The sequence below is a fragment of the Gossypium arboreum genome, chromosome 7, assembly GCF_025698485.1.
Source record: "Gossypium arboreum isolate Shixiya-1 chromosome 7, ASM2569848v2, whole genome shotgun sequence".
Classification (NCBI taxonomy): Eukaryota; Viridiplantae; Streptophyta; class Magnoliopsida; order Malvales; family Malvaceae; genus Gossypium; species Gossypium arboreum.
In genome coordinates this window covers 69,535,672-69,557,218 of record NC_069076.1, presented here as the reverse complement: position 1 = coordinate 69,557,218, position 21,547 = coordinate 69,535,672, and the positions used below count along the sequence as shown (strand labels likewise).

The 21,547-nt window shown below is 35.7% G+C and overlaps 2 protein-coding genes and 1 pseudogene across 2 annotated transcripts; all 3 read left to right on the top strand.

Moving 5' to 3' along the window:
* LOC108465954 (vestitone reductase-like) overlaps positions 1–905 on the top strand; it is a 33,545-nt pseudogene extending 32,640 nt beyond the window's left edge.
* A 12,982-nt stretch (positions 906–13,887) lies between these two features.
* On the top strand, positions 13,888–15,899 carry LOC108470589 (vestitone reductase-like). The gene is made up of 4 exons (XM_017771948.2): positions 13,888–14,194; positions 14,454–14,978; positions 15,175–15,370; positions 15,470–15,899. Exons 1-4 carry the CDS (start codon positions 14,074–14,076, stop codon positions 15,609–15,611), a joined length of 984 nt encoding a protein of 327 aa, XP_017627437.1. The 5' UTR covers positions 13,888–14,073; the 3' UTR covers positions 15,612–15,899.
* Positions 15,900–20,136: 4,237 nt separating this feature from the next.
* Positions 20,137–21,275, top strand: LOC108472851 (uncharacterized). The gene is made up of 3 exons (XM_017774411.1): positions 20,137–20,416; positions 20,570–20,959; positions 21,043–21,275. Exons 1-3 carry the CDS (start codon positions 20,137–20,139, stop codon positions 21,273–21,275), a joined length of 903 nt encoding a protein of 300 aa, XP_017629900.1.
* Positions 21,276–21,547: the final 272 nt, after the last annotated feature.

Genomic DNA, 21,547 nt, shown 5'->3' with positions numbered 1-21,547 from the left:
GGATATTACACCATTACCTTGATCAAAATCAACAAACCGAAAGCTCTTATACTAATTTGTAAAAAATATAATGTCGCTAATGGCAATATATCGCAAAGAAAAGAAAATAAAAATAAAGAACACATAGATTTTTACGTGGAAACCCTTTCGGGAAAAAACCACGGGCAAAGGAGAAGAAAATTCACTATGTCGAATTCGAATGATTACAAGAGGAGTAGACTATCTCTATTTATAGGCTTGTAAAACTATATTCTAATAGGAGTGTTGTAAGATTGAAACATCTTATTCTAATCAATATCAAATAGATGGAGTTTAATAAGGTTTAAAAAAACCTTATTCTAGAAAAAGTTATAGTTCTACATGGATTTTACTTTTATTTTATTTTACCACTGTATTTTATTTAAATAAGGATTTGGGTCACTTAATTCTAGCATATACAGAGGTATATACAGAGGTAGATTATCCTATTGATTATTTGTTCAGAGAGTAGGAAAAACAATAATCTTCTTCTCAATCTTGCAATGGTGCATATAGATGATTTGGCAAGGACATTCATCTTCCTGCTTGAGCATCCTGAGGCAAAAAGAAGGTATAATTGTTCCTCTGATATGGTTACTGCTCCAAAGATGGTTGAAATTCTTTGAACTAACCATCCAGAATTCTTAATTGTAGAGTGAGTAGAATTTTTATTTTTATTTTAATTACAACTCATGTTATGTTAATGTTTGGAGTAAAAGAAAATTTTTTAATCCTTGTCATGCAGCACCTTAGAAGGAATTGAAGGTGCTAAATTGCTCGGTTTGTCATCAAAGAGGCTCTTAGACTTGGTTTTCAGATTCAAGTATGGGGTTGAGGATATATATGATGGAATTATTAAAAGTTGCAAGAAGAAAGGCTTTCTCTAGTAAGCATAAACATGGTGTGGAATCTGTAGGAATGATGTTAACTCATTGTTTCATTGCATAAGCAAAGAAAGCCTAATACGATTCAATGAATAGACGATGTTGATGCAATACTTCTTTTGAAGATTATAGGATTCTTTTGCTCTAATTACATGAAAATTTAAATGTATTTATTTGCATTTTTCATGTTTGGATGCTTGTGTTTTCATGGACTTATTATATATTAGTTTGTTTTGGAGATAATTGTATGCAGTTTTTTGCTCTTCCTATGAGTATATCACTCAAACCTATTTGCTCTGCTCGTGATTAATTTCTTTTTTAGGGTAAATTACACTAGCAGAAACTCAACTTTAAATTCAGTCACTCAATTTTTAAAAATAACAAATCAATCACTAACGTTATCGAAAAGTGACAAATTAGTCAACCATTAACATTACATGCTTAACAGGATAGGTGACGTGACCAATTAACTGGCTACGTCAGCTAGTTAACTTACCACGTTGGATGAGGCAAAGTTGAGTGACTGTTTTTTTTTCATCCTTCCTTTTTTCTTTTTTAATAAATGGCCCAATATTTTTACTTTTTACGTAAGTGGCTCAATATGTTTATACTTCTTCTCCTTCATTCCAACAATCTCACTGTCGCTGCCTTTGCCCCAACCATCTTTAGCGTCACAATCATTAACCTTCAAACCACCATGTCACACCACAAAATTTGTCCGAAAAGTTTCAAGGGTAAAATAGGGATTTTAGCTCTAGTGAGCTCGAAAATTTTATTAGCATGGTATTCGGAATTGTTTTTTGCCTATGACATTTTGGAAATTAAATCACTTTTTGAAAATAATGTTTAAAAGACTTTCAATTTTGAAATAAGGACTGATTTGTAAAGTGGTCTAAAGTATGAGTTTTTAAAAGGCAATTAAACTAAATGTTAATTTTCACACTATTTTTCTCCTTCATCTTTATAAAACCCATTTTAGTTTCTTGTCCATATTTTTGTTTTGTCATCCATTGCATTCCAAAGCTTTTTTCATTCAATTTTGATTCCCAAACTTAATTACTTAGATTTCTATCATTCCCCAAACCATAAATCTTCATAGTATTTCAAGAAAAACATCTAAGAACACCATAAATTTCTCTATTGTTGAATTTTTGGGTTTTTGGGGTTTTCAATCAAATGTTCAGTTTTTCGTCAACTAAGGTAACGATTCGATTCCTTATTAGTTTTTTTTTATGTTATTTGATCCTTTAAACTGAATTTTTAGCCGTTAAATCTCATGTTTTAAATAAAAGTCAAAATTTGGGTCGTTAATGGTGGATTTTGAGATTTTGGAAAAAAACATGGTTTCAAAGTGTTTTTCAATTAGTTTTGACATGATTAGAAGGTTTTAAACTTACTTTAAATTTTTTTTGAAGATTTCCAACATTTTAATAATTTTTTGTGAAAATTGCCAAAAACATGTCAAAAATTTGATACCATGAATTTGGTAATTTTGAGTAGTTTAAAGGTTGAGAGTCAGTCGTAGGTGAATAATTAGATAAACATAATCAGTTTTAGGCAAAAAGATTTAGTATAGACCGAGATAATTGAAATTTAATTTTGCTATGTTGAAGGTTTCGACTAAAAGAGAATTTAGCTTAGGCTTGTGTTTTGATTGTTTGAAGTGAGTCTTGGCTGATTGTTGATTCTGTATATTGTGTGTAAAAAATTATTATGTGTGAAGCATCGAAACCATTGAAGCCTTCTATGAGCAAGGCAAAAGGCAAGGAAAAACTATAAACTTTTAGCAATTAGGCGAAAGCGTGATAGGTGAGTGTTTGGAATTGCTACTTGTAAACACGATTCATAGTGTTAATTGGGAGATTAGGAATAACCTAAACCCCTATCCTAAGTTTCGAGTGTAAGCTTTCTATTTCCCTTACCTTTTTTTGGCTAATTATGTGATTATGTGAATAATTGTAGATTGATATTATGATACGATATTATGATATGAGATATTTGTGATGACTATTGTGCATTGTGTTGTGTTGTGGGCATGATGTACATGCAAAATGACAGTGATAATGATATACTAATAATGCAAATATGTAGTGAAAGCAAGTGGAATTTTGGTAAGATATATGTGTTGAATTCTGGAATGTGATATTATTATGACAAGAAATATGTGAGAATACTTGCATGTGATATATGATGTATTGATTTTAATGCACTCATATATGGTTGGATAGGTGATGGCTTAATGAGCATTATTATGGCACTTAAAGAGCAATTAAATGTGAATCTGATTAGCATGCATTGTGTACAAATTGTGATATAAATTGATGAATATAAATAGAGATGATTTGCATTAAATCAGTAATTAAAAATGTGTAATTGTGGATATTTTGGCCTTGTGATCTCTTTAAACCGTTGGCTATAGTTGGCATAACTCACTTATATATATTGTGTTTTTGAGCATTAAGGCCCTGAGATAGGTTGGAGAGATAAGGGAATGTGAGTTAAGCTCCATTCAACGGGACATGTTTGATGTAATAGGAGAGTGTTAGCTTTATGCTACACTTTTGGGATATGTTCGACTCTACGAGCAATTTGATGTGCTAGAGATCCGTATATCCGATGTGTGGTGATAGAGCCCACTTTTATGTTTCATAACCTCAAGTTCCAAATTATCGTTTAAATGTGATCTTATGTATTGTGATAATACGATGCGAGATGGATGCATAAACATGTAATTAATATGCTAAATGAGTTGATTTAAGTTTCATGAAAATGTTAGTATGTTCTCATGGTAAATTGTGTATGTAATTGTAGTTTGGGTCGTTATCATTTAACTTGTTAATACATGTGAATATATAAGTTAGACTTGTGAGTCATTAAAGCATGTATATGTTGTTTAGTCTTGATGAATTATTGTTAAATGAATTACATATATAAATGAGTTGAGTGTAATTGCATGTAGGAGTATATGTTAGTTTTATGATTTAATGAAGCGTGAATATGTTATTGTGACTTGGTTAGAATATGCCTGTGAATGTGTTATAACATGCTCTTATTTAACCTTTAATGTTGTGTATACATTGTGGTTACTCTTTGACATTTGCTGAGCTTGTTTAAGCTCACCCACTCTCTCTAACCATTGTAGATATTTAGCGTTTATGGTGTGAGTGATGTGGGGATACCAAGGAAGTGATATTTGCATAGATGGTATTAATATTATTCTTTGAACTATGGGTATAAGGCAGTGTGATTAGACTTTGATCAATTATTATTGTGGTCCTCATGATATTTTATGGGTTTAGTTATCTAACACTTTTGATGGATTCTATAATTATTTCATTGATATTGTTTTGGTTTAAATATTTGCTATGTTGAAGTGCCATGAACTGCATATATGGTCAACTAACGTTGAATAATTTGGTAGAACTGTTGCATGAATTTTGTCTTAATGTTTTGATTACTTTCATAGCTTACTTTCTCTTAAGATTTACAGATATTGTTCTTGTTATATCATTTGCTTACTCGGACAAGTTTTCGATGATTGAACCGTTATTGTAGTTGTTTTGGTGATTACTTAATAAGGTAAAAGTTGCATGTTGAGTAGTTAGTTTTTGAATGGATTATATGTCTTAAACTGCTGAATTTTTGTGGTTTAAAGAAGAAGTATCGATATTCGTGTTTTGAAATGATACCTCCATGATTTTTGAAAGTGCTAACATAATTTGGTATCGATACCATATCACAAGAATCGATACTTGGGGTAGAATAATCGATACTTTATGAAAGGTACCGATAAATTCTGATATTTTGATTTTAAGAGAGAAACGATGCTTTTTTGGTATCGATTCTCCAAGCAATATCGATATCATTTGAAAGAAATATCGATACCTTTGATTTAGTATCGATACCTATGTGAATAATTCTGAATCTTTGTTTGGTGGCCTAAAAGCGTGTTTAATTCTCGTTTTAATTTTGTTTGATGAATGTTGAACATGTTTTAATGATGACTGGAACATGTGTGACTTGTTATTATTCAAAAACTAAATCGGAAGATGTGTGCTTAATAACGAGACAATTTGTAATGCTTATGATGTGAGATGGTAGTGTGACATCTTGATATTCGGGTTCGGCGACTGAGCAGGATATAAGGAGTTACACACCAAACTATCCTTTTTTTCAACTCCTCCCCCTAATAGAAGAGCCACCACGATTGGGATCCTACTATCTTTTTCAACTGCCCGAAGCCCTTAACTTTCAAAAAACCAGATCGAAATGGGATTAGAGACAATTTGGAGTCAAACTATCAGTACCCACAACCAAATCAGTAAGGAGAAAATCTTCCAAAGCAACATTGTAGCTATTCAAGAACCAAAATGAATTAGATTTGTCTAGATATTCATGGGATATGATGATATAAACAAAATGGTCATCAATTAAGCTAAACAACACTAACTCCATGCCAACATTATTAAGTTGCATAAAACAAAATCAAAAGAAAAACAAGAGGAATATCCAGATAATCCAAACAATCCATTGAACCCATCATTTTTGGGAACAAAGAAAGCAATTCCTCCAAAGGGGTAGACAAATGCCGATAAGTGAAATTTTGGGTTGGGTCTATGATTAGCAAGATCCCAAATTTGAAATCAGACTGGATATTGTAGCAAAAGATTTTTTTTTGTTCCTAAACGATTGAGATGGTGCAATTGGCCAGATACGACGAAGAAAAGCTCTCAACCGTTCTTGTCACCAAAACTATTCTTTATGAAGCTTACCCTATTGCCATCGCCACAATCCATAACCTCATGCTGCTGCTGAACCACTCTAGAATTTCTCTCTTCTTCTTCTCATCCTTTTCTTCTTTTTCTTTTTTTCTCTTCTTGTTTTTTCTTTTACTATCCAGCCCAACCAGAGTTTTAAATTGGGGTCATTCACATAGTGGCATAACAGGTCAGCTTTCTGTGAAGTTTGTAACAGAAAATGGTTAGTATGAATGATTTGCTAGTTTTTGAAAGTTGAGTGATTGAATTGAAAATTGAATGATTTTTTTGTTATTGATGTTAAAGTTAAGTGACTGTTGGTGTATTTTTACCCTTTTTTTTTATTATAGAGGAATATATTCAATTGATGGAACCAAATGAAGGGAATATTTCAAATTTGGGTATTAATATCTTATACAAGTACTCTTATAAATAAAACTTGTTAAAGAGAAATATAATGAAGAGATGGAAAGGGGAAACGAAACAATTTGTGTGATAGTGAGGTACAAGGTTCATAGCTTCATGGTTTGTGGTTGGTCCTTTCATCCCCTTACCATTGGTTCTGGTATTAGGTACAAGCTACTCGTTGTCCCTAATTGATGATCACAAAGTTTTTATTTTATTTTCTTATCAATTATTCAAAATGTTATATGTTATTATTTGTTGAAATATATTATATAGTAGATATTGATTATGAAAATACAAAAGATTTTCTTGTACCATATTGTGAGGTAAGTTATCATTTGAGAGAATAGAACTAGACACTAGCACCAAATACAACTCACAAACTTTTTAATTTGAGATATTCAAAACTTCAAAATGTGGATGAGAAATGTTTGTTGTTCTAAAAAAAGATTTCTCATAGTAACACCACCACCTCAATATAGTATAAAAAAAGTAAGGTTGGATCGTACTAGCATGTTGCATACTTCATAACTTTATTTGTAGGAGAAATTGGGATGATTTATACTTTAAAAGGTATATAGAAGAAGAAAATCTTGATAATGTTAATGACACAAATTCCAATTCCCATGAGGAAGAAATTGAGGACCAATGAGTAATGATGTAACACCCCTAACCTATATCCGTCGCCAGAACAGGGTTACAGAATATTATCGAAGTTTACAGAATAATTATAGATAATTCATGTTAAATACTGTTCATTTCCAAAACTAGCCATATCGTCCCTTGAATGGATCTTTGAGGCCCATTATAAATGTTGGAATCAAGTTGGGACTAAATCGAGAACACAGGAAATTTTTCGTAAAATTTCACAATTTCTCCCATGTACAGGGGTCATACGCCCGTGTGGATAGGCCATGTAGCTCAAACGATCAAATGACACACCCGTTTCCTAGGTCGTGTGGTGTATGAAATAGGTCACACGGCAGTGTCCCCAACCGTGTAACTCTCTAACTTGCAAAACATTAAGGTGCAGGTTTCACGGCCAAGACACACACCCTTGTTTTAGGCCATGTAGCACACACAGCCGAGACACTCGCCCGTGTCTCTACCGTGTGCCAAATTATGAGCATTCTATTTCTAAATTTTAGGATGCAAGGGACACACGGCCAAACCACATACCCATGTGCCAGGCTGTGTCACACACGGTCAAGACACACGCCCGTGTGTCTACCTATGTAGACAAAATAAAGCCATTTTCTAGCCTTATTTCTCACTCAAACCTTGCCATCAACCTGCTAAATCACTTACACACATATATCAGCCAATTCAAGTATGGTAACCAAGCTAATTTTATTATTTAACATGATATATTATTACATGCATTCATGCTTTTAATCTTACCTTTTATAAGCATACTCGTTTAACCTATCTCAATCAATCAATAATAAACACTTATGTTATCATCATGAAATAATCATAATAGGTCGATGGATAATGTGAGTGATCTTCACCAAGCTTCCATCCAACGAGCTTCTGATTTACTATAAAATAGGGAAATAAAACTAAGTAAGCATATAATAATTAGTAAGTTTGTATAACGTGGTACTTAACTTACCATTCATTCTATTTCAAGATAAAAATGTAAGGCACATTCAATGAATTTGATCTCAAACCCTATACATATCCTCATTGCCCTTGTTAGTCATACATTTGCAATATCATCAAGAAACATATATGGGCTTTACAACAATCAGGTTTCTAGGCATATATGCTTTCCACTTCACATATTCATTTAACATGTATAAATTATATCTTTATATTACAAGTATATTTTCATAATAATTCATCTCGAGTTCTGATTATTTCATATCAGAACTTTACTCATATCATTCAAAATATCAATGTCACACAAGTAGTATACTCAAGGTGTACAAATCTGTAATCAAGGATGAACATATTCATCAAATAAATCTCATGTACAAATATCATTATCTCATATTTCCATAATTATCATTTATCATCATTATTTCAGACAGATATGTGTAATAACTCATTTTTTATTCATGTCTTCTCATGTCAGTATTTTTCCCATTGACTTTATCTGAAATATCGATGGATACACAGGTAGTACACTCGAGGTGTACAAATTAGGATTCGTCAATTCGTATTCAAGGTTACCGATAGGGCACATAACTAGGGAGCACACTCTTGAGCCACATATCAGGATTCTCAGATGAGCCATGTAACAGGGCACTTATCCGGGCCAAACAGGAAACTCATAAGAGTTTTACTTAGGAAGCTCGTAGAGCTTATCAGATATCTTCAAAGAGATAATATTAAGGAGCACCGAATAAGGTAACAGGGAGTTCAAGCGAGCAATGTCATGAACCTCATAAGAGCCTATATTAGGACGCTCACGTAGAGCTCTGTTTGTGTCTGCATTATATGATAGATCACAACTGATCGAATCATGTAGCAAGACGTTCATAAAGAGCTGCGGTAGTGCGCAACACATGCTAAACCACTACCAATCAGGATGCCTACAGGAACTATACATCAGGATGCTCAAGAGGGCTTTTATTAAGTTACTCGTCTGAGATAAATCCCATCCGCGACATATGCAGGACCTTAATATTAATACAGGAAAATACTGTATCCATCGACTTTCTGTAACACCCCAAACCCGGCCTAGAAGTTATGACCGGATCCGGTGCGCCACATCGATGCGTTCAAAACGTTCCGTTTTACTTAGTTTGGAAAACTTAGTTGGGGTTGTAAAGATACTTTTAAAGCGAGTTAAGGTGAATAGAAGCATGCACCGGTAGGAAACCGGGAAGAAGAGGAGGTGAGTCCGTCGGATCGCTTAAGTACCAAGCTCCTTCGGATCCAATCTTAGACATGCACACCACCATTGCCACACCTTAACGACTCGTATAATTTTGAGAAAACCGTCTAGTTATGTCTATCTTAAGAAAATGATTAAGTTTGAAAACGTTTGCTTAGCGGAAGTCTTACTTGTAATCGTGTTATTTTGAAATCCTTAATGTTCTTGAAACGCGCGTCCTAAAGCTAACCCATTTTCCTTAGTCATCATAGTTTTCTTCATCATAGTAAAATAAAATAATAAAAGTAATTAAAACCATAAAAATAATTAAAAGGCCTTATTACACTTAAAACCCAAAACCATAGATGAAATTAAAAGGGCGTCCAGTTCACGAGAAAGAAACCGAGTTCGAGAAACATGTGGCGATCCAAATCTCTCACGACTCCAAGCCCACTATGGTTGAGGATTACTGCGAGGATGAAAATAAGGGTGAGTTTTGGAAAACTCGATGTGTAATTCAACCCAACCATAGCCTAAATCGGTTCAAACCATAGAGAGCGAATAAGTTGGCCTTAGCGAGCAGATATCGAATAAAGCCCATAGGCCCGAAGCGGATCGAGCAGATATATCATGCTTATGCGAAACCCAACCATATCCAACCACATACACCCCATACCATCCTTTCACCATGTGGGAGACTACTCGACCCACCCAACCGCTACGCATACGAAATATGCAGCATGGTCGCGGATCTGAAAATGTGTGAGTCACCAGATCTGAATATGTTGTGGCGGTGCCACGGAAGCGAATATCGTGATGAGGCCACCAGAATAGATAATTTGTGGCATAGCCACCAGGACGCTTCCTCCATAATATAACCCATGTCCCCATGCAACAGATATACATTCATGGCATACATCATACAGATTTAATTCATCATGCTTTTCAGACAAAATTAACCCTAGGGGTATAGAGGTCATTTTGCATACATAGGGGTATAATGGTAATTTTGCATACATAGGGGTACTCTAGTACATCTAACTATTTCTAAGGTTTTCATGCATATCGTAGCCATTACGTTTAGCCAGAAACACTTACCGAGTGTTCTTACCGAATTGGGCCCGTTGGCTCATTGACCCAGTTTTGGCCCATTAAGCCCAAACTATCAAAACGCACGAAATAGAGCGTACTACAGTTTTATCACTTTTGATTACCAGCAATAATTACCCATACGTCTTACGAGCATTCGCACACTCGCAAGTGCCCAAAATACTGGCTTTTTGGCATTTCGGCTTTTCGGCTTTTGCCGATCTAGCCTATGAAAGGGTGTCAGTTACACACCTGTTTTTGGGATTTCCTCGACGAGATCTACACACGAATTGCCTACAATCGAATCACTTAATATTACTCCAAATATCGAAATAAAATTGAGTATATAATCCCTTACCACATTCGGCCAAACATGCCTAAAACCCTTATTGCTCTTACCTTACTGCCGAACTATGGTTAACTCCAAAGATCCGATCGTTCCACCTGTCCAAGCCCTTGATCAACCACCTCTAAATCACGTTATTACCAAAACAAAATAGTTATTACGACCCCTCAGGATTACAAGTCCAAATCGACAACCTCCCTAACTTTTAGGGATTTCGGCTTTTCCTAAAATATGTAAGAAGACTAGGTTTTGGAGAAGACTTACCACCGATTCCTTAGTGAATGCTTCCAATGAGTTTCCCACTCGATCCCGATATAGATCTAAGCCCTCAGATGATAACAAAAGTCGAGCTTTCAGTGACTTCAGTATTCGGCCAAGTTCCTTTTAATGTGGGGTTTTCGGCTTTTTGCAACTTGTGTTTAGAAAGGTAAAACGAGAGGGTTTTGCTATGGTCTTGTCGTCAAAACTTGAGGTTTTAGAGGGCTGGTGAATCAGCCACAAATGATGAAGAGAAGAGATGTGGTTTTGGTTAAAAGAAATCGGCACAAAAAGAATCAAGCTTTCGGGATTTCGGCTTTTTATGGCCAAAGGCTATGAAGGTTTTGAAACGGTTGAAGGGAAAAATGGAGATGAACAAGATGGTAGGAAGGTTCGGCAATGGAGGAAAGAAGAATAAGAAGAAAGCAAAAATGGCTAAAGGGAGAAGGTGAGAAAAGCAGCAAGCGGCACAACTCCCTCCCTATTGCCGAATTTATCTGGCACTTTAACCTAGCGAATTTACCCCCTAAAGAAACCCTTGGCGGCCACCTCTTGCTCCTCAAGAGTCCAAAATTCGCCAACACACTCACCCCAATCAGCTCCTAGATTTCCTCCTTATCTCTATCCTTATTCAATCCCTTACCCTCTTAAACTCTTCCTGACAGGACTTTTATTTTAGTTCCACTACTTCCCTTTCTGTACATAAAATTAATCACTTAATTTGTTGTCATTGTGACTTGAACACAGGTCCTCCCAAGCTTCCACACGCCACTACAACCTTCCCAGTGGTGTCACATGCCACTTTACCACTTGCTTCCTTGTGACCCATTTTTCACAAATAATTCCTAAAAGCCCAATTTATCAGAACCCCTTTCTCTTATAAAATTAAATTTAATTAAAACTACCGGGTTTTATCCTAAGCTTGGGCCTTTTAGAGGCCCACCAACATGATTAATCCTACACATAACAAATAGAACACAGAATTTTAAATTTTACAACTTTTACAGAATTCCCGAAAATTAGGGCGTTACACTTTCAATTATTCAAACGAGATTTAATATTTTTCAAGCATGTGATTACTTCCTACATTTACAATATTCATATAATTCAAATAAACACATTCCACATTCATTTCAAGCATAAAAGTAACATTTTTATCATTTATCATTTATTGAGCATTATCATTTATTTCAGGCATTATCACTTATTGGGCTTTGTTGGATATGTTTTCAATGTTATATATATATATATATATATATATATGATATTTATACAATTCACAATCACAACATTTAATTCAAGCATGTAAATATACACAATTTAGTTACACGAACTTACCTAGCCAAATGTTCGTGTACGTAAAATCCACTAATTCTACATTTTTCTCTTTTCCTCGTTCTAACTCCAAATTTGGTCTATCTAGATCTATACGAGTAAATTTAACATCAATTTAACACAATTTAAACTCAATTCAATCAAATTCACATCTTAAGGCAAAATCACCATTTTGCCCTTAAACTTTTAATTAATGATGATTTCGTCCTCAGGCTCGGAAACTAAAATTCATGCAATTTAATCCTTGTTCCATGTCTAGCCAATTTTCACATGTAACATTTACAAGAAATGTATTTCATAAAATTTAGAATTTTTCTATGAATATTACAACTTTTCAATTTAGTCCCTAAATCATATTTTCATCAAAATTCATTTTGTAAAAGTTGTTTATCTATCAACAACCTTTCATATTCTACCATAAATTTCAAAATTTCAGCATATTCATCCATGAAAAAATTTTCATACTTTGATAACTTTACAAATTGATCCCTAAAATAGCTAGATTATGTTATCCTGATCTAAAAAATATAAAAATTACTAAAAACGGGACTTGAATACTTACCTAATTAGTCAAGAAAGCTTTCTTTCTCTTTCCTAGTGTTTCCATGCATTTTAGGGAAGAAGATGACATAAAATGATGATATTTTGTTATTTAATTAATTTATCACCTTTTATTTTTCATCTTTCCAATTTCATCCTTTTCTTTATTTTATTTTCCATGGATGAATTATCATCATTAACAACTAAGAATTTTTAATGGTCTAATTACCATATAAGGACCTCCATTTTAAAGTTCTATAGCTATTTAATCCTTTTAGTTATTAGAGCTCAACTTTTGCACTTTGTGCAAATGATAAGGAGTGCATGTAAAATGTTAGAGAGAGAATAACTCAACAAATATGAAATGTTAGAGCAATTAGATAAAATTGCACATGATGTTGATTTTATTGTTATTTTTATTAGTAATTGTATTGTCGATTATTTTCTTGAATTAACATATTGAATACAATGATTTAATTTTATTTTTGTTACTTATTAAGATTTTTTTCTTCAAGCATTATTGTTAACTTTTATAATAATTAATACTTTAAAAAAGTTAAATTTTGTAACTTGTAATTGCAATTTTACTATCAAACACAACGTGGAGGACAACCATGTAACTTATAAGAGGATGTAATTACTACTATAATATTTACATTTTCATCCGTTTACTCTATAGTTTCTAAATATACCCTAAAATTCTTTTAGATTTTCACTGTTTCACTCTATTTCTGTCACGAAAATACTGTTTTCGGCAATGCTCAAGACAGCACTCTTGAGAAGATTCTAAGGTTATAACTAAGATTACAACATTGACATAAATTTTAGGTTTTTTTTGGCGATAAAATCCTAACTAAATTAAGCAACTAAAGCTAACATTCTCCTACCCTACCATTCCAACAATTTCATAAGAGCTACTCTAAATCTAACATACGATCACTAAATAGGTCCCAATTAAACGCTACTATGTACTGTTTTGCCTAGTTTACCGATACCTTAATAGTTTCCACTATGCTCTAAAATACTCCTTGAAATATTAAAAAAAAAATTATTCTACCGTATACGCCAAGTTACCATACCAAAAAAACGTTTGCCAAGGAACCCTATCCTCGGTGACCATCTAAAATTTCCCAGATTTTAGATTTAATTGCATCTGATTGCTAAAATGTGAAGAACCCTGTTCAGAATTAGGTTCATATTTTACAATACCGACAGAAAACAATAAATTTCACCAACCATAAAGAGTAATGATTTTCATGCCGTAAGCATGCAAAATACTGAAGTCCTTCCACACGCATTAACCAATTCAGGGTCAAAATATACGTTTCTCCAACTTTGGCAGTGAACTTTCAAGAAAAAAGCAAAACCATCGTGGAAAATGCAATTTGTCAGTATGAATAAGATGTTGGTGGAGATATTTCAATGTATACTCATCCGTGCTTTAAACTGACACCACACGGACAGTTGCACATCGAAAATGACAGACAACAGAGTCATCCAAGAATTTTTGTAAATAACGAGGAAAAGCTCAAGATTATATATATATATATATATATATATATGAGCCTTTTCTTAATTATATTTTTTATGCAAAATACACTAATAGAGTAGAGAGAAATGGAAGGAGATAAAGGAGCAGTGTGTGTGACTGGAGGTACTGGGTTCGTAGCTTCATGGCTCATCAAGAGCCTTCTTCAGGAGGGTTATGCTGTTCGTACCACTGTTAGGGCCGATTCAGGTAACACTACTTAATTTACTCAAAATAACAAGGAACACTTTTTCTTTTGAACCATCACAATTTATAAGCAAATCCATTTAAATATGCAAATTTCAAAACATTAATACTTTGAGCAAATGTACATGATTTACCCCCACTTTCCTGTTGGAGCTTTGCAGAAAAAAATGAATCCGCACACCCCTCTTTTCTCTTCTTTTGATGGTTTCTAACAACTGAATGTTTAGTTGTCTTTCTAAAGAGTGGTTTGACATGTGACCAGAAAACAAAAGAGACCTTAGTTTCCTCACCAGTTTACCAGGAGCAGCCGAAAAGCTGAAAATCATGAGTGCAGATCTTAGTGATCCGGAGAGTTACAATGCAGCCATCGAAGGATGCAAGGGAGTATTTCATGTCGCAACTCCTGTCGATTTTGAAAACAAAGAATCTGAGGCAGTAACTGAGAGGTCAATAAGTGGAGCACTAGGCATCTTGAAGGCATGCTTGAAGTCGAAAACAGTGAAGAGAGTTGTGTATACTTCAAGTGCGTCCACTGTTATGTTCAACGGGCAGGATGTGGAGGTGGTGGATGAGAGTTTTTGGACTGATGTGGACATCATTAGGGAAAATTTAAGCCCATTCATGCGTTCTTACATGATTTCCAAGACATTGACAGAAAGGGCGGCCCTTGAATTTGGTACACAACATGGATTGGATGTGGTGACGGTGATTCCTAGTTTGGTTGTTGGTCCTTTCATATGCCCCAAATTCCCTGGCTCAGTGCGCTTGTCATTGGCTCTGGTCCTAGGTACAAGCTTGCTAGTTCTCCCATCCCTATATAGACTTTTTAATTTGCTTCAAAGATTTCAACTGCATCAATAACCTCATTTCTTGATTAACTATCATTCTGAAGTCATTACTTTGATGATAATGATTGAAAATACACAGTTTTATACTGAGAAAGTGCAGTGCACTAAGACGAGGAAGCTGAATAATGTGTACAGGGAACCAATCTGAATATAGTCTCCTTCTGAATGCATCGATGGTGCATGTTGATGACTTGGCAAGGGCACATATATTCCTGCTTGAATATCCAGATGCAAAAGGAAGATACAATTGTTCTTCCGACACCATAAGCCTTGAGAAGTTGTCTGAATTTCTTGGTGGCAAGTACCCAGAGTTCCCAATTCCATCACCAGAGTGAGTGCATCTGCATTTTTCTCCCAACTTCCATTATAAAACAATAAAAACCATGGAGTGACAGCAGAGTCATCCTCCAACTTCTTGTTGTGATTGCAGATCCTTGGGAGAAATCAAAGGTATGAAATGGCCCGGTGTGTCATCAAAGAAACTGTTGGACACAGGTTTCGAATTTAATTGTGGGGTGGAAGAAATGTTTGATGGAGCCATTCAGTGCTGCAAGGAAAGAGGATATCTCTAGTTACCCAAATTTGCCATCTCTACTATGCAAATAATGCAGGGAGCAAGGGCCTGGAAGAAGATTGGATCGAATCAGTTGAAAGAGGAATAAATTAGTTCCCTTGTCTCGATGATGCAATGTTATAATAATGTAATTTTAATTTAAAAAAAAAAAAAACATATCAATGTATGTTGTTTTTAATGTCTCCAAACTAGTTTTTGTGAGGACAGGAACTGCACTATGTATGGTTTCCTTTATATAGAAATTGATGTTTCTGTCGCAGTACTCAACTGTGATCCCTTATCCTCACTACCTTCTATTGTTGCTTCTTTTGTTCCTGTTTGTTTCTCTGGAATTTCAAATTTTATTCGATTTTCTTACTTATGCATATTGTCAATTTTACTTTTTCGGCTGAGCAAAAGGAAGAAAAACACCTCTTTACAAAATTAGAATATATTAAGTCCTTGTTTGGCAGTTGGCTGATAGTTGGTCTGTGTAAAATGAAAAATAACTACATTACATATTTTATATTAAGTATTTATTTGCTTATAATACTTTAGTCTTTATTGGGTGAAATTATGGAAATAAAATATTATTTCCAAAGAATTAAAACATCTATTATGGAAAATTAATTAGTGAATATTTTGAAAATTTCTTACTTATTTACAAATATTAACATTGTAGAAATTGATAAATATTACTAGTGTATCAATACAATTGTAAACTATATTTTTAGTGATAATTATGTTATGTTCTTAGTATATAAATTAGTGATTATTATGTCACACTCTAAATAAATTTGTCAAGTAACATATTTCAATTAATATAAAGTTGTAAAAGAAATTCTTTTACACAAGTAAAGAAAATCAATTAAGAGTACATATATATTCAAAGATGAATGGGCTTGATTGAAAATTTCTCGCGGCAATGTTGATTTTTGTAGATTCACAATGATTTTTTCTTTTTGAGATTTACTTTGGACTTTGGAGGTAAAAGTGAAAATGAGATAATGGAGGTTACAGATATCTTGACATCCCTATTAGGTTTGAGCGTATGTGGCAAAATGAGTAATTTTTTAGCAAGCATGGTCAGGTATGTCATTCTATACATCTCATTCTCAATGTGGAACGCCCCAAAAAAATTGATAAATTGTTTCTGTAAATAATACACACATACATGTCTGTTTCAGTGGTTAAGTGTCTTAGGAAGTGTTTGACAGGTTTCAAGTTCAAGCCTTAGCTTTAGGTAAATTTTTAGTATTTTTATGAATAAAGCTTTAACTGGGTTCAGTTGGCTCTTAAGTAAAAGTTGGTTAAAATGTGTTAGAATGGACTTGCTGGTCTGGTGGTTAAGCAGAGTGTTGGTTGCTAGAGGTCCTGTGTTCGAGCTTGGGCAGGAGCTTTATTTTTATTATTCTTGCCATGTAGGAGTTTGAAGTATAGTCAAATGCTGATTGTTTGAGTTGTGGGGGGAGAGTAATGGATGGTTTTTAGGAGGAAAATAAGGGATTGAGGGAGGTGGTTACCGAATTTCTGATTACTCTGCGCTTTTTGGCAATTTTAAGCTAATCCTCTTCTCTTTTCCTCCCCTTGCTGTCAACTTTCCTCGAGTTTTTCTCTTTTTCTTGTGTGCCGAAATTTATCTTCTTTCTCCTCTTTGGTTCCTCTTCCAATCGATTTTCTATCGTGCAGCAGTTGTTTCCCTTGATTCGGTAAGTGGTTCTTCTTGAGTTCTAGCTTTATTTTTGATTAAGCGATTAACGGAGGAATCGTTTCACTTACGTTTAGGTACTGCTCGAAGGCCTTAATCGGGTTCTCGTGTTACAGAAACGTTGCTTTTTGCTCGAGGGTAAGTTTGGTCGCCCATTGGATGAGCACTCCATTTTGGGTTTAATTTGATTCGATTTTTTTAGATATAAACTGAGGAAAACGTTGTTTAATTATAGGTGATGGTGAACTCAGGATTGCGTAAGCAGCGGATACGAACCAGGTGTGTACCAGAAAACAAGAATCGGTGAAAGCCAAAAAATGATTCTATCGATGCCACACGGGCGTGTGGTCGCCCGTGTGGTAGGTCTTGTGACAGTACACAGGTGTGTGATTGATGAAACAGGTTGTGCGCACAAGACACGGGTGCTTGACACGGCCGTGTGATGGCCGGTTAGGCTGTGTGCGAGACACGGGCTCAACCAAACGGGCAGTATGGGCCATACGGGCGTGTGGGATTTTTGGGATCACACGGCCAAGGCCAAATTAACCCGTGTGGGCTATACGAACGAATGGGCCCACACGGGCAGACCAAATGGGTGTGTGAGCCCATTTTTTTGGAAAATTCTGTAAGGTTGCACGGGTCACCCAAGTTGACTGTGACCTGTCATCGGGTCAGTAAGCATTACTTAGACCCCTGATTTCGTGATCTGGTTATATGATGTATGATTTAAGCATGTAGCATGTAAATTTGAACTGTTTGAGTAGTCTGATAAACTGCAGTTTAACATGCCATTCATGCATATTGCATTGCATCGGGGTTGGGTTGATGTTATATTGGAGGAAGTATTCTGAAAGGCTTTTAAGATATCTGGCAGCTCAGCTACGATTATCTGATTATGTATCGCACTTCAGTACAGCCTGGTGTGTAAAGATGGGTGGGTTGATTTTATCCCCACATAGTGTGTAGGGTTGGACGGAGATGGTGTAGAGGCTAGTTGGTAGGACTCTAATGATCTGTTCTACATCTATATCTTAGTGGGTTAAGGCCCAGACTGGTTTTGTAATGGGCTCTGACCGCAGACTATATTCTGATGTATGTTTGAATGCATGTTTTATCTGTGGGGATTACATACTGAGTTTGCAAAAACTCACACTTTTCTATTTTATTTGTTCAGGTAATCCCCCGTCAATAGACAGATCGAAGTAACGGAAGACTCAGCGATGGCCACACGATTTTTCCACTTGGACTATTTTCTGTTTACTTATGATTTAATTTATATTTGGGGAAATTTGATGTAATTAAGGCCTTTACGAAATTTTTCTTAATTTGGTATTTTACGATGTTTTTACTGTTTTTACTACTAGTAGTAGGAAAACTCGAGTTTTCAAAAGAATCAAATGTTTTATGAAACCACCACGCATACGAAATGGTTTTAAAAGCTTCCACAAAGTTTAACGTTTTGAAAATGGTTAATAATTGAAAACAAATTACACGTTTTAGAAGATAGCATAAGATAATTAAAAGAGGTACCTACGGAGATATGGTCTTAATGTCAATGCGATTTCTAAAGTACTATCATGTGACATCACTAGATTTGGCCATAACGTCTAGGCCAGGTTTGGGGTATTACATTTAGTGGTATCATAGTCAGGTTCCAAAACTCAGCAGTGGATTTGAGTTTTAAAGATTGGTTTTAAAGAAATGATTTGTAAATAATTTGAAATATTTTTGGAATAAGTATGTGGCACATCGAGTCTCTGGCGCCGATCCTATAAGTTTTCTGAAACTCTATTTAGAATTGTCTGAAATTATTATTTGAATATTCTGAAACTACTTTAGGTAGTTTACCATACTGAAAACACTCTAAGAAGTGTAAATTAAAACCAGTGGTGAGACTACGATTCGCGATAACAGACTCTAAACTACTGATACTATATTGCATAAAATATATGTTAATAAAATATCAGAACTGTTAACTAATGCATAAAACTGTTAATATAGATAAATTCTAAAATTTACGATGAGTGCACGAGGTATCCGCGGACGTGGTACTAAAGGTCGGGGTAGAGGCTATAGGGGGCTCGAGCTGAGTCCTCATCTTTAGGCAACATGTCAAATCTTGATACGAGCGAGACACCAGTTGCATCTACTACAGAGACTGGGTTTCATGATCGCACGGCCGGGGACAACACACTGTCCCAAGCCATGATACGAATTTTGGAGAAGGTCGCTAGGCCAAATACTGGATCTGAGGACCGATCCAATGAGGCTGAGTAATTTCGGGGTGTCACTAGAGTAACCCTTAGTGTGGCCAAGAATTGGATGGAGGCCACAGAAATAATTATGGACGACTTGGACTTTACTGCTGAGCAAAAGCTTAAAGGGGCTGTTTCTCTGCTTCGTGACGAGACATACCAGTGGTGGCTGACTATTAAGAACGGTGCCGAGCCCGAACGGTTGACTTAGGAGTATTTTAAGATAGCATTTCAGAGTAAGTATATGGGAGCCAGTTATATTGATGCAAGGAGACGTGAGTTCTTAAATCTCACCCAGGGTGACCGATCAGTAGCAGAATATGAGGCCGAATTTTTGAGACTAGGCCATTATGCGTGAGGCATGGTGGTGTCTGAATATGAGAGATGTGTCCGATTTGAGGACGACCTTAGGGATAATCTGAGGGTGTTGATAGCTCCGTAGAGGAAGCGTGAGGGAGCGTGAGTTTGCTGTTTTGGTTGAGAAGGCTAAGATTATTGAGGATGTTAAGCACGCGGAGCATCAAAATAGGGATCGCGAGAGGGGTAAGAACAAGAGGGATTCAGAGCCCTCGAGTTTTAGGATGAGGCCTAAGAAAAAGGCCAAATCTGATGGGCCAATACGAGTTGGGCCTTCTGTTGCACCTACTGGGGTAGCGCCATGTGGGCACTATAGTAGACGCCATCCGGGTGATTGTTGTAGAACTATTGGGGCGTGCTTGAGATGTGGGTCGACTGAGCACCGTGTTCGGGATTACCCGTTGAGAACTGATCAGGTGCAAGCTCTAGGTTCTGGTATTGTACAACCGCTGAAAGTAGTTCAACAGCCATCTAGGGGCCGAGGTCAGGCCAGGGGTGTTAATGGTATGGGCCGAGGATAGAGAGCACCGGGTAGAGGTGTTGAATCGACTGAGGTGAGACAACTTGCTTTGGTTTATGCTGCTCGTCGCCGTGAGGACTGAGATGTTCCGGACGTCATTACGGGTACATTTTTAATATTTAATGTATCTTATTTAGCATTGATAGACATAGGCTCTACCCATTCATATGCAGCTAGTACTGTGTCTGAAACCTTGGGGATTCCAATCAAGGGTACTGATAGTGAGGTAACTATGTTAAGTCCTTTGGGGCAATCTATTCAGGTGAGTAAGCTGTATAAAGATGTTCCGCTAGAGGTCCAAAGGACAGTATTTCTGGCTGATCTAATGGAGCTTCTGTTTGGGGAGTTTAATCTGATTTTGAGAATGGACTGGCTGGTTAAACATCAGATAAGTCTAGATTGTACAACAAAAAGGGTTATCTTGAGGACCGAGGAGGACAGTGAGGTAGTGGTAATTGGGGATCGACGAGACTACCTGACTAATGTGATCTCAGCTTTGGTAGCAAAAAAGTTGGTTCGGAGAGGATGTGAGACATTCTTAGCTTACATTATGTTTCTGATTTTGGAAACTCTTTGGTTAAGAACATCAGAACTGTGATAAATTTTCCAGATGTGTTTCCTGAGGAGCTACCGGGGTTACCTCTGAGCCTGGGGGTAGATTTTAGGATTGAGTTATTTCCTGGCACATCTCAGGTGTCTATCGCCCCTTACCAAATGGCATCGAAAGAGCTGACTGAACTTAAGGCTCAGATTCAAGAGTTGTTGGATCGTGGGTTCATTCGTTCTAGTGTGTCTTCATGGGGAGCACCTGTTCTTTTCGTGAAAAGAAAGATGGGACAATGAGGATGTGTATCTACTACCGCCAGTTAAATAAGCTAACGATCAAGAATAAGTACCCACTTCTGAGGATAGATGACTTATTTGATCAATTTAGAAGTGCCTCTGTGTTTTCTAAGATTGATCTACATTCAAGCTATCATCAGTTGAGAGTAAAGGAGGCTGATGTGCATAAGATGGCATTTAGGACTCGATATGGACATTACAAGTTCCTAGTTATGCCCTTTGGTTTGACTAATGCACTGACGACATTTATAGATTTAATGAACCGAGTATTT

Excerpts from the sequence above, each read along its gene's own strand:
- LOC108470589 (XM_017771948.2), top strand. The coding sequence starts at position 14,074 with ATGGAAGGAGATAAAGGAGCAGTGTGTGTGACTGGAGGTACTGGGTTC. Across the intron at positions 14,195-14,453 it reads CACTGTTAGGGCCGATTCAG|AAAACAAAAGAGACCTTAGT; the intron begins GTAACACTACTT and ends ACATGTGACCAG. Across the intron at positions 14,979-15,174 it reads GTCATTGGCTCTGGTCCTAG|GGAACCAATCTGAATATAGT; the intron begins GTACAAGCTTGC and ends TAATGTGTACAG.
- LOC108472851 (XM_017774411.1), top strand. The coding sequence starts at position 20,137 with ATGAGGCCTAAGAAAAAGGCCAAATCTGATGGGCCAATACGAGTTGGG. Across the intron at positions 20,417-20,569 it reads TCAGGCCAGGGGTGTTAATG|CATTGATAGACATAGGCTCT; the intron begins GTATGGGCCGAG and ends TATCTTATTTAG. Across the intron at positions 20,960-21,042 it reads AAAGTTGGTTCGGAGAGGAT|ATGTGTTTCCTGAGGAGCTA; the intron begins GTGAGACATTCT and ends TAAATTTTCCAG.